General features: G+C 32.3%; 2 protein-coding genes and 1 non-coding gene across 3 annotated transcripts; 2 read left to right on the top strand and 1 right to left on the bottom strand.

The window, feature by feature from the left end:
• Positions 1 to 3115: 3115 nt before the first annotated feature.
• On the bottom strand, positions 3116 to 6735 carry LOC112706666 (uncharacterized). The gene is made up of 5 exons (XM_025758087.3): positions 6208 to 6735; positions 5960 to 6118; positions 5548 to 5875; positions 4228 to 4344; positions 3116 to 3629 (listed from the first exon to the last, which is right to left on the bottom strand). Exons 1-5 carry the CDS (start codon positions 6403 to 6405, stop codon positions 3520 to 3522), a joined length of 912 nt encoding a protein of 303 aa, XP_025613872.1. The 5' UTR covers positions 6406 to 6735; the 3' UTR covers positions 3116 to 3519.
• A 3703-nt stretch (positions 6736 to 10438) lies between these two features.
• Positions 10439 to 10510, top strand: TRNAD-GUC (transfer RNA aspartic acid (anticodon GUC)). Its single transcript has one exon. It is a non-coding gene; the product is annotated as a tRNA-Asp (tRNA).
• A 78-nt stretch (positions 10511 to 10588) lies between these two features.
• On the top strand, positions 10589 to 12559 carry LOC112706667 (uncharacterized). The gene has a single exon (XM_025758088.3). It carries the CDS (start codon positions 10697 to 10699, stop codon positions 12209 to 12211), a length of 1515 nt encoding a protein of 504 aa, XP_025613873.1. The 5' UTR covers positions 10589 to 10696; the 3' UTR covers positions 12212 to 12559.
• The last annotated feature ends 300 nt before the right edge of the window (positions 12560 to 12859 follow it).

Consider the following 12859-nt stretch of genomic DNA (forward strand, 5'->3'; position numbering starts at 1 on the left):
TTGTTACTCTAATTCTAAATATATATTTTTTAAAATTTTATTCTTAATCACATTACTTTTTTTAAATACATTTAAATTCGAATAAGAATAAAATTACAAAAAAAATCAATAATTATCTATAGTAAAACAATTAACATTATTTAAGGATAAAAAAATATCAATATTGAGATGACAGAATTATGATGCTTCCATTTTTAATATAATATGGTATTATTGATTTTCAACTAGTTTATTTAAATAAATTATCCTAAGTATGAATTTAAGATTTACACGTACTAGCTTTAGTGAATTCAAAAAGTGAAAAGATAAATATTATTAATTTAATTTATTATAAATATTTTTATTAAAAGTAATGCTACATGGCCAATAAGTATTATCATTTTTGTCTCGTACTTAATCAGTAATAATTTATACTCATATTACATATCTTTTACACACAATAAGCATCTAATTTACACCTATATTTATTATTTTCACTCAAATTTTTCAAAATTTATACACATAAATTAATAAAATTTATCTGTTAAATATAATTTAATATTTATGTTGCTAAACAATTACCAAAAATACTAAAAATTGTTAATCCCAATCATTTTTCTTTTAATAATAATAATAATAATAATAATAATAATAATAATAATAATAATAATAATAATGTTTAATAGTTATTTTTATTAAAATAATATTTTGTTATAAAATTTAAACATTTTATAAATTTATTCTCTCATATAATCTATGCTACAAATACATTAATAGCAAGAATTTATATAAATGTCCCATAATTTTTTTTCCCTCAAATTACCGTTATTTATTAATAATTCAAAAAATTTTGTTGACCCATCATTATAATGGATTTTTAGTTTTGGGTATTATACACTCAAAAATGATTAATAGAACTTTTTTGTTTTACATGAGAAGCCCATATAATATACACAGAATTTTGGTCATGACATTTTTTTTTGTCCTACAATAATTACTAGCATTTATAATAATTAATCCCACTAAAAACCTGCATACTCCTTTCCATATGTCATCTATTTATAGGACACTCAAATCTTGACCATTCTTAGTCATTGTAATCTTGGCCACCAGAAAACTACCCTCTATATATATATAAAACTACCTCTCTCTCTATATATATATATATAATATACACAGAATTTTGGTCATGACATTTCTTTTTGTCCTACAATAATTACTAGCATTTATAATAATCAATCCCACTAAAAACCTGCATACTCTTTTTCATATGTCATCTATTTATAAGACACTCAAATCTTGGCCATTCTTAGTCATTGTAATCTTAGCCACCAGAAAACTACCCTATATATATATTAGATAGATGAACTCGTTCTGCATTCAACCCGATCCGACCCGCATAGTTGCTGACTTGCGACCCCTAGAAAAGAAGTGAAATTAATTAACAAATTATCTTATTTTTATTTGATTGTTGTTGGCTGAAAGGAAGTTAAGTTGGGACTTACACTATGTTTATTTAAGGTGAAAATGGGAGGAAAGAAAAGAGAGGGAAAGAAATTGGAAGGAAAATAGTTATTTTTCCTTGTTTGGTTGAGGAGAGAAATAGGAGAGAAAGAAAAATGGGTGAAAAATATTGGTGGGACCCACCAATTTTTTTTATTTCTAACAATAGAGAAAAAATGGAGAGAAAATTAAATCTCTCTCTCTACTTCCAATATTATTCTTTTACTTTTTTTAATATATTTTATAATATAAGAGTAAAAATATCTTTTTATAACATTTCTTTCTTATTTTTCTTTCATTCAAACACGTCTAAAAAAAATAAAAATACACTTAATTTCTTTTCTTTTTTTTCCTTTCTATTTCTTTCATCTCTATTTCTTTCTCTTAGGAGTTAGGAGTTAGGAGGGATAAATGAAATAGTTTATGAAAAATGGTGGGATCAAGTGTGAAAAACTAATTTGGGCTAAGAGAAAAATGATATTTGGGCTAAGAGCCCACTAGTGTATAAATAAGTTGTTATGCATAAAAGAGCATTGTGCAATGACCAAACAAAAAAAAAAGAGCATTGTGTGTGTCGAGGCCTAGAATTATAGTGGGTGGACTGGTGGATGAGGATCAGCTTTGGTTAATGTTACAAAAAAAGTCAGGCGGAACATCCTCCAAATTTTACGTAAACAAAAAAATTAATTACTACATATTTGTCAATAAATATATAAATATAAATACTATTAATTTATTTTTAATATTATTTTATATTTAAATATTCTTTGTAAATAATTAATTTAAAAAAATATTATATTTATATTAAAAATTGATTATAAAATTAATCATTATATATTTAATTTATTTTTATTATATTTTTTATATTTCAATATATATTTTATAATTAATTTTTAATTTCATTGCTGTTTTTATATTTTTTTCTTTTCTTTATTAACTACCGGGGTAATGGGCGTATGGCACTAATGCACTATAGCAGATGCGGTTGGGATAGCAGTACCTATATCCCCTATGAAAGTCTACAATTAACAATTAGCAAATAAATTTGGAGATATAAAATTATAAATATTTGGAGGTTTGACCAAATAAAATGAAATGAAAGGAAAGGGAAGGAATCTGCCACCTCATGACCCCACCCACACACCACATGCACACATTTCAACATCATCGCCAACTAACCCCTCACTTCAACACCCAAACTTTCATCACTTACCCCCATTTAATTACTTGGGTTCATTCATTTATGTTATGAAAAAAATGATATATTAAAAATAATTAACAAAATAAAAAATATGTAAAAGATATCAAATTGTTTTCTTTCCTTATCTTATTCTATTCTATGCTACGCTAGTCAAAGAAAGAGAAATAATGATGATAAAAGCACAACAAAATAATTTGTCCAATTAGGTTGACGTGTTCTCCATATTCCAGATTCTGGAATCTAAAAAACCCCAAACTCCCAACTTGATTCCTGACGCCAGAATGTATAATTAAGGAGAACCTTGGTTAACTATGTGAATGAATTATAATAAACCAAAAATAATAATATGCTACCAATACATATACTTGCATCATATAATATACGTATATAATGGCCTGCGGAAAAGGAAAGCAAATTAATTAAATAACAAGATGAAGGAAACTCCTGCCACAACTTGAGCTGAATTATTATTATTTATTTATTTATTTTCTACAAAGGATTTTAAAAAAAAGACATCCTCCGCTGAGAGTCAACACCGCAGCTTAACTGCTTAGCCATACAAGTAAAATACCCTTTATTATTTTACACATTTTTGTATTCTTGTGTGTCACGGCTCTTGAGTACCTTACACCCTACCTAAAACAAAATATATTATTATAAAAATCCGTATGTATTATTGATCATTCCTAGTCCCACAATGCATCTGAGAAAAGATTCCCTCCTCAAGGACAGTTCCTTTTCCTTGCATAATTTTATGATTAAGATTATTTATTATTGTTATCATTATTTTCCTATGTGCTAAAGAAGTGCATGTGAATGTGCCTCTTTGTGAAGTGTTAATACGTCCACTCTTGAGGCAGAATCATATCATTCTGGATCGGTGCTTTCCGTGATTGCCGCTTCTCGAGTGAATACATGCCATCCCTATTAGTATTCACTAGAACATCTGCAAAATCATACAAATAATAATAATATATTTAATTCTATTACAGTATTATATTATGAAAAATCTAAAAAATCAGTAGAATTTATGATTTTTGTTTATTATTTTTTGTCTTTAGTTGAATAATTTTTTTGTTATCTACAGTATTTTTTAAATCTGAGTTGGACAAATAAGCTGAACATTCGATCAACCCAAATTTATTCTTTAATCTAGTAATCTAATAGCATATTTTTAATATTAATAATTAATTACTAACAAAAAAAATAATAAATTTTATTGGTCTTTTAACATTCTTCTTATGCTGTTATTAGTCAAATGAAATGATTTCTCCAGCACCCAAAAACAAAGGGGCAATAAATGGGGACATGAAATATTGCTATCTGCCATTAATTAAGCATACCATGGATATAGGAACACCCTATATTAAAGGATACGGCTGTATTTGTCTTTTTATAGTGATTACCAATAACTTGCATGCAAATCAAAGTATACAGTTGAGCTGATATAAATATTATAACTTAGTATTAATTATTAGACAGTTGGAAATTAATTAATTAAGCATATAGAAGAAAATGGTAGCTTGATAATTAGGGTAGGATACCATGGAGAGGAGGAAAGGCAGCAGCTTTGGGTCCAGCTGTGGCAGCCATTTGGTCAAAGTGTTGTTGCAAAGCTTGTACCACTCTCGCAGGTATCAGAACTGTGGAGCAACCTTTACCTGCTAACACAAAACTTAATTCAATTTTCATGTATTTGCAACTAACATGATACTAGTAATGGTAATGAAGTATTAATTAGAAATTCTATGATTAATTATAGGATTTTGCTACCGTGTGTCTAAGGACACAAATTAAACATACCATAAAAAAATTTTAATAATATTTATTTTGTAAAATATTTTTTTTTATATTTCAAAATTAATTATTAAATCAGTTATTTGTTGTGATAAGAAGAATTTAGATTTTTCTTTTCTGGGCAAAAACATTCTTTTTTTTCTTCTTATTATTCATTAATATGTGTTTCTTTAGATTAGCTGTGAGTTACTGTTGTACTTGTTTGTTTAGTTTAGAGATAGTTTTTAATGTTATCATGATTATGGCTCAACAAATTAAATGACGTAAAGTAATGAGTTTTGCTATTAGTAGAGCATCTACTTTTGCCGAAAGGAAATCAGGGAAGAATCAAGCATGTTAGTTCAAACTCCATTAAAAGAATATTTGGTCACTATTATCATGCAAAGTGGCAATTTCCCACACTATACTATAGATCTTCCCCTCTCTCATAGGTTTTTGGGGGATGAAACTAGGATGAAATCTTTTCAAGATAAAAGCCACTTTAGTTCCTAGATTACACAATTGATTGGAATATTTTTTTAAAAAAGAGGAATGGTTCTTGTTCATATTCCATTTCACTAACCAACTTGTTCAACAAGAAGGAAACCGACACAATACTGTGGGAAAGGACACAGAATCCCAAAGTGAATGAACCAGATCTATCTTCACCAAATTCTAAAAAAAAAAAAAATCATAAAAAAACTTTTAATAAAAAAATATAAATACATATATTATTTAATTTATATATTTTATATTTTATATTTCAACATATATTTAATTCGGATAGAATAGTTTTAAAAATCAATATACATTTAAGTTTCTACGCACTGCACTCACACACATCTCATGATACATAATTATCACTACTCCATAAATCATAATTACAGTGAATTTTATACTAATAAGTAATAACTATTTAATTTGATAACTATACAAAGGAAAAAGCAAGAAAGAAACTTAAACCACAAATTTTATATTAGTTGTAGTTTAATCAGTGTTAAAAGTCAAAAGTCAAAACCATTTATCTACATGAAATTTCTCAAAAGATAAAAATGATATATGATGAGATGGATTATGATTATTATTACCTTGTTTGGCGGTTGAATGTGGTGGGGGAGTGGTGGCAGTGGCGGTGGCGGCACGAGGCAAGAAAACTCCGGTGCCACCTCTTGAAGCGGAACTACCAAGGAAGAGTGCCCTCATGCCTCCACCACATTGCTGCTGCAGAAGCAGAGGAGCTGGCCGTGGAGGCGGACGAATCCTCCTTCCAAGGCCACCGCCGCCGCCGCCGTCGCCACCAGCTTTACCTTTCTTCTGCTGACACAAAGAGTCGTCGTGATTTTGTTCTTTGTCCTCGGATTCACTGATCAGTTTCTGCTTCAATGAAAGAACCTGCTCTTGCTTTAACCGTGACAACTGTTCATTGTAATCACATAGCAATTAAGTTAGCAACGAAATGAATGAAATTAGATGAAGCGTTATGAGGTGTGACGATCTTACTTCAATGGCTCTGATTTGTTCGTGGATGAGAGATTGGTAGGAGCAGAGTCCGTTGTTGGTGGTGCCGGGTGTAGGTGGCGGCGACGGTTCTTGAGAGGAAGCTTCAGATGGCAAAGGTGACCAGAGAGTTGATTGCGGTGAAGCCATCAAGTCCCATGACTTTAAAAAGAGGAGAGCAAGTTGTTAAAATGATAACAGAAAAAGTAACTGAAAAAACAACAAGAGAGAGAGAGAAGCAAGAAGAATACAAGTTGTGATGAGAAATCGTATTTGTCATGATGATCATCGTGATGATGATCTTGAAGCAAGAAGCGATCCATGTGGTGAGTTAGTTCCGCGATGAGATCATCTTCCTTGTGGTGTTCCTCTGCTGGCAGGTTTGGAGAAAGAAGATGTTGTTGTTGATGATGATGTTGAGAAGGTAGTGAAGTGTCATCAGCAGCCATAATAATAAAAGGAGATGAAGTTGATGATTATGGAGAAGGAGAAAAAGGAGAAGAAGGAGAAGCAGGGGATAATGATTACATAGTGTGTGCTCTGTTTTGGGCTGAGGTTAGTCAGACACTGAGACGTGCCTATTTAATTGGTTTAGAAAAGTGGGGTGTTTGAGTTGAAACCAAAAACGGAGACTTGGCAAAATCAGTGAGAGGAGTCAGGTGATGCTATGCTTTTTAAAATGTTTGGAACCGGAATATCAACCACCCTCATATAATGAATTTCATCGGAGGCTATATAAAATGATGGATTAATAGCTCAACAAATGTTAGGACTCGTCCAAATTTGTTGTTTTTGGCAACTACTTAATCATTCATTTAATTACTCTAGTTTAGTAATTTTTAACGTATTTTATTCTATATTTTCAAATATTAATAATTAACTGATAATAAAAAGTAATAAATTTTAATAATCTTTTATTATTTTTTTTAAAAGATATATATCAAATATTTACAAATATTATTTTTTTGGTGCAGTTAAGTATTTTTAAATATTGTTTTTTTATTTTGTCATAGAAAAAAAATAAAAAATAATTTTTTTATTTTTTAAATAATTAACATATAAAAATAAATATTTAAATTAATTAAATAATAATAAATCTTTAAAAATGACAATTAGCATTTCTGTAGTTTTTTGTTGAAATATAGGATAATAATATAAATTCTATCTATTTATACAAAAAAATTATTATTAAATTATTTATTCGTATAAAATATATATTAAAAATAAATTAAAATATATATATTTATTTATACATAAATAAATCATGAGTGGTTAAATAGTCAATTTTTGATGTGTATGTAATAATTTTTTTTTTTTAACAAAAATAGGGTTAGAATAACCTTGAAGTACACATGAAGCCTCAAATCTTAAAAATATTCCTTATTTGTAAAATTATCTGTCACTCTGTTAGTTTCTCGATGTTAGGATTTGGTTGAATTAGTCCTACATTGCTTAGGATAGCAAATGGAGTGGGTGGCCTAGGCTATAAATATGAGGCTAAGTTCTTCATTTGTTTTTGCACCAGTCAGAAACACTTTAAGCTTGTATCTGATTTTTCTTTTCCTCTGTACTCTTTGATTAGAGAGTGTTGTGAGGTGTAGTTAGATATTTGCTTTGAAAGAGTGTGGGTGTACTGGGGTGCCGGTGAGAGAAAGAAGTCTATGTGTTGTAACAATTTTCACATAGTGATATTCTCTGGTTGTCATTTGACAACGGCCGTGGTTTTTTCTCCGGTAATTGGAGTTTCCACGTTAAATTCTTGTGTTGTGATTGTATCTATTTTATTTCTCTGTCAAAGGTGTTTTCTCAAGGGGGAATGGTGTCTTATTCCCAACAAGTGGTATCAGAGCTTCGGTTCGGTAGGATTTATTCTTAGTATGCTCTGTGGTTGCAGCCTAGTCTAATCTCTTTGGTTGCTGTTGTTGTTGCTGGAAGGCAGTGTGACTCTGTGAGAGTGCAGTTTGGAAAAGGTTCTGGCTAAGGAAAGACTTGGTATTTAAGTGTGTCCATTGTGACCCACCTCTCTTTCCTGGGGACCCTTCCTAGTGCACGGTCTACAGTTGAGTTATAATATTCCAGTATACGGTTGCAACAATGTCAGGATATTCAAGTGCTGTGAAGCTTGAAATAGAGAAATTTGATGGAAGAATCAATTTTGGCTTGTGGCAAGTACAAGTCAAGGATGTGTTGATACAATCAGGTTTGCACAAGGCGTTGAAGGAGAAGATCTCTGGTTGCTCTCTCTATGAGAGAAGATGATGTTCTCTAGAAGACAAGAAGTATCCTCATGGTATTACCGCACTGCCATGGATAAGGATAAGTTGTGGCAATCGGGTCCACAATTGCACACGGGCATTGGTTGGCGTTGAGATGCAAGGTGTGTGGCGGAGTTAGGTCGATGGCTGAAGAACTTCCAGGAAAAGCCAATTTGGAAGTTGCACCATGAATTTTCAGCAAGGTTTCGATCTGTACCAAGGCGAAATTCTTGGAGTGGTCTAATTCCAAGTGAGTATACTTTCATGGTGGAGTATGATAGTTCTCTGAACTATGATTGTCGGTATAGACAATGGCAGCAAAGAATTGTCGGTGTTGACAATGGAAGCTGAAGATGTGTGACTATTTCAATCAAGGTGGAGATTGTTAGGATTTGGTTGAATTAGTCCTACATTGCTTAGGATAGCAAATGGAGTGGGTGGCCTAGGCTATAAATATGAGGCTAAGTTCTTCATTTGTTTTTGCACCAGTCAGAAACACTTTAAGCTTGTATCTGATTTTTCTTTTCCTCTGTACTCTTTGATTAGAGAGTGTTGTGAGGTGTAGTTAGATATTTGCTTTGAAAGAGTGTGGGTGTACTGGGGTGCCGGTGAGAGAAAGAAGTCTATGTGTTGTAACAATTTTCACATAGTGATATTCTCTGGTTGTCATTTGACAACGGCCGTGGTTTTTTCTCCGGTAATTGGAGTTTCCACGTTAAATTCTTGTGTTGTGATTGTATCTATTTTATTTCTCTGTCAAAGGTGTTTTCTCAAGGGGGAATGGTGTCTTATTCCCAACACTCGATATAGTATTTACGACGTGAATCCAAAATTATATTGGCTCTTAAAGACTTTCGTTTAAGTGTGAATCCGAAATTATTATCTTGTTATAACTAACTCCTTTTTGATGAATATATGAGGTTTTATGGAAAGATAAATATTAGAGATTTTATTGAAAGATGTAATTTGTCTAGCATGGATTTTCATATTCAGACCTCAAATCATTATCACTGTCAAAGATAATATATTAATTAGCAAGCCATTTTTTAGTTTGATATATGTTGCCATGTTGGGTTTAGTAGTTGGACGGTATATTTATCCACCTGTATTAATATTACTCACCAGCCATTCGTTGAACTTGCTGCAAGCCTATAACCCAACCTGCCTCCATTGACATTTAAAAATATTATTTACACATTGAAATCAGTTATTAAATTTAATTTTTATTATATTTATATATAAATATATATATATATATTAATTTATTTTTAATATATATTTTATACTGATAACTAATTTTAATATATATCTAAGGTAGTTAATTTACATTACATGCTAACCACTTCCAACAAATTGATCACATCCCTCCTCCTCTATTAACTAATTTATTTATACTATTGTCTATATGTTTTTTTTTTTTTTCTCAAGAATGATAATACTTTCAGTTGATTTGGTGTAGCATTGCAGATTTGCTGGTCATTATTTCCTTTGCAAGAAATTAAAGAAGACAGAAAAACAAGTAATACTGTTGCCTCTTCAAACTTGGGAGAGTATTGCGTTTCATTATGGCAACCACACACCAAAAATCATATATAATAGAATGCATAGCCACCAAATCGCACGCAAATATATAATAGGAAATTATGAGCTTATGTTTGGATAAGTTTTATAATTCATATCTTCAATAGTAGTCAATATATAAAATTTGCTATGAGCTAATGAAATAATACGATTTATAATTTATAAAAGATTATGTGTATCATGTCCTTCAATCCTTAGCCTTCAATGACGCATTGTAATCAGATGAACTATTAATTAATACATAATGAGTTTGTATTTTTTTATTTTTGCCTACTAAATTTGGTATTACTTAATCAATTTTGTTCAAGTAATTAGTTCACTCTTTTACTTAAGTAAGTGGCGAATTTTAAATTCCGCCATATATATACAACAATCTATTGACAAGCAATATACTTTTAAATAAAATTCAGATTCACGATGGATTAGACCTTCTTTAATTTGTCAGGCTAGAAAATACTTTGGCAACCAAAGAAAAAGTTGGTGTTACTTTGCTCTTCAAGTCAAAATTATTGATGTTGAGTGAAACTAAAATACCATGAAAACAGTAATGGCTGATCATTTGTAGGTGGATTTATACTTTCTTCAATTGGAAAGGCTATGAAATATTTACGAAATTAACATAATTACCAACAAGATTAGCATCAAAGTCGTTGTAGTATAGTGGTAAGTATTTCCGCCTGTCACGCGGACGACCCGGGTTCGATCCCCGGCAACGGCGAGTTTTACATTTTTCTATTTTTGCATTTCATGGGTTCGGTGAATTAATTAAAACTACACCGATGTACGAGATTTTGATGAAGCAAAATTAGCGTTGAGAGTTGAGACCATGTGTTTATGTCTGCTACCCTTTGCGTGTTTTCAAAACTAATTATTAAAGAAATATCATCACTCTTAAAGCTACCATATGAGTGGTCTCACTCTCATCTCATTTTCAGATATGTTCATGGCAAAGGAAATTAGAGCTTCTAATTCCATGTTCAGCTTTCGACATATCTGTTACATCCTTTTCACCCTTTCTTTCTCTTCTCTCATCATATTCCACTCGTGGAGCCACTGCTATTTCTTCTCACCATACCATCTAAGAGCAATAGAAGAAAAGCAAAACCAAACCATCATCAACCTCCTTTCATACCCTTTTGCATGGAACCACCTTATCTTCTCATCAAAGCCACCTTCAAAGCTTCTCAAGATTGCACTCTTTGTCAAGAAATGGCCTCAGGGATCTCATGCCGGAGGGCTCGAACGCCATGCTATGACTCTCCACATTGCTCTTGCAAAAAGAGGCCATGAACTTCACATATTCACCACTTCACCAGGTTCCTCCATTATCCCGAAATCTGAACTTGGAAACTTGTGCTTTCACTTCTCAAAACCAACACCAGGCGGTTACCTTGACCAAGCTTTAGTTTGGGAACAGTTTCAGGAACAGAACAAAACAGGATCACCATTTGACATTGTTCATACTGAAAGTGTTGGTCTTAGGTACACTAGATCTCGCAATGTCACTAAATTGGCTGTTAGTTGGCACGGTATTGCCTACGAGACGATTCATTCCGACATCATTCAAGAACTTCTAAGAAGCCCCCAAGAATCAAAGGCAAATGCATTGGCTGAAAGAGTTACCAAGGTTGTTGAGGAAGTGAAGTTCTTCCCAAATTATGCTCACCACGTTGCCACCAGTGATCATGCAGGAGATATCCTAAAGAGGGTCTACATGATCCCGGAAGAAAGGGTGCACATAATACTGAATGGCGTGGACGAAGATGTTTTCAGGCCGGATATTTCGGTAGGGAAGGAGTTCAAAAAGAGGCATGGCATTCCGGATTCTAAATCACTGGTAATAGGACTGGCTGGGAGATTAGTGAAGGATAAGGGACACCCTTTGATGCTTGAAGCTTTGAAGCAGATAATGGTAGAAAACAGCACATTCCAAGAGAGTAGCATCATTATGGTTGCTGGTGATGGTCCTTGGGCAGCAAGGTACAGAGAACTTGGGGAAAATGTAGTGGTTCTGGGGCCTCTTGACCAATCTGAATTGGCCTCATTCTATAATGCTATTGACTTATTTGTCAACCCCACTTTGAGAGCGCAGGGTTTGGATCACACTTTGATAGAAGCTATGCTGAGTGGGAAACCAGTAATGGCTACAAGGCTTGCAAGCATTGTGGGGTCTGTGATTGTTGGCAGTGAAATGGGTTATACATTTTCACCAACAGTGAATGCTCTAAAGAAGGCTGTATATGAATCATGGGTGGATGGAAAGGAAGTTCTACACAATAAAGGTCAGGTTGCTCGTCAAAGAGGTTTGAAATTGTTCACGGCCACCAAGATGGTGGCTGCATATGAACGGCTTTTTCTTTGCATTTCAAGTGCAAACAATGATGACCATTTTTGTCAATATCAACAGTCAGTTAATTGAAAAAGTGGGCAAAAAAGAAGAAGCTTCTTGTTTGGAAAGTATGTGTTTTTCTGTAGTCAAGCAAATCATTCTTTGTTTATTAACAAGTCCACATGTATGGTTATATGATATCTTAGAGTAGTGCAATAGTGTTCAGTTCCCTTTGCAAGTTGTGAAGTTGCAAGAGGGGCTGTACAAGAATTAATTCTGTATGGGGTTTTCCTTAAAACATATCTACGTTAAATTCTTGCCTAGGGAGTAAAGCACCATACAATAGGTCAGTATCAGATAATGAAGACTTTACCATGATTCTACCTATAAATACCGGTAGAGAATTGCGAGAATAGAAACGTGGAAGGATTTTGCGCATCTAATAAACAATTAGATAGTAGAGTAAGAGTACCGAATACCTAAAAGGAGGAGGAGTAGGAAAAAAAAGTATTAAGAGACTGATAATATTATTAGGACAACAGTCCCCAGCAAAGTGTCCTCAACATAGGTGAAAAATTAAAGGGAAATTGAAAACAGAGTTGCACCAAAGTTGGATTTTCAATTACTTAAGATGTCGACAGAGTAATGACATTTTTCAACATATTCTTGTGGCATGGGGAGAAGGAAAAAATATTCAGATGCTTTGTCTTGGTTCAATGGAATAGGGAATGGACAAAT

This window comes from Arachis hypogaea, chromosome 8 (genome assembly GCF_003086295.3).
Source record: "Arachis hypogaea cultivar Tifrunner chromosome 8, arahy.Tifrunner.gnm2.J5K5, whole genome shotgun sequence".
Lineage (NCBI taxonomy): Eukaryota > Viridiplantae > Streptophyta > Magnoliopsida > Fabales > Fabaceae > Arachis > Arachis hypogaea.

Coding starts and splice junctions, on each gene's coding strand:
- LOC112706667 (XM_025758088.3), top strand. CDS start 10,697: ATGAGTGGTCTCACTCTCATCTCATTTTCAGATATGTTCATGGCAAAG.
- LOC112706666 (XM_025758087.3), bottom strand. CDS start 6,405: ATGGCTGCTGATGACACTTCACTACCTTCTCAACATCATCATCAACAA. Junction 6,119..6,207: donor ACGATTTCTCATCACAACTT/GTATTCTTCTTG, acceptor CTCTTTTTAAAG/TCATGGGACTTGATGGCTTC. Junction 5,876..5,959: donor AACAAATCAGAGCCATTGAA/GTAAGATCGTCA, acceptor TACAATGAACAG/TTGTCACGGTTAAAGCAAGA.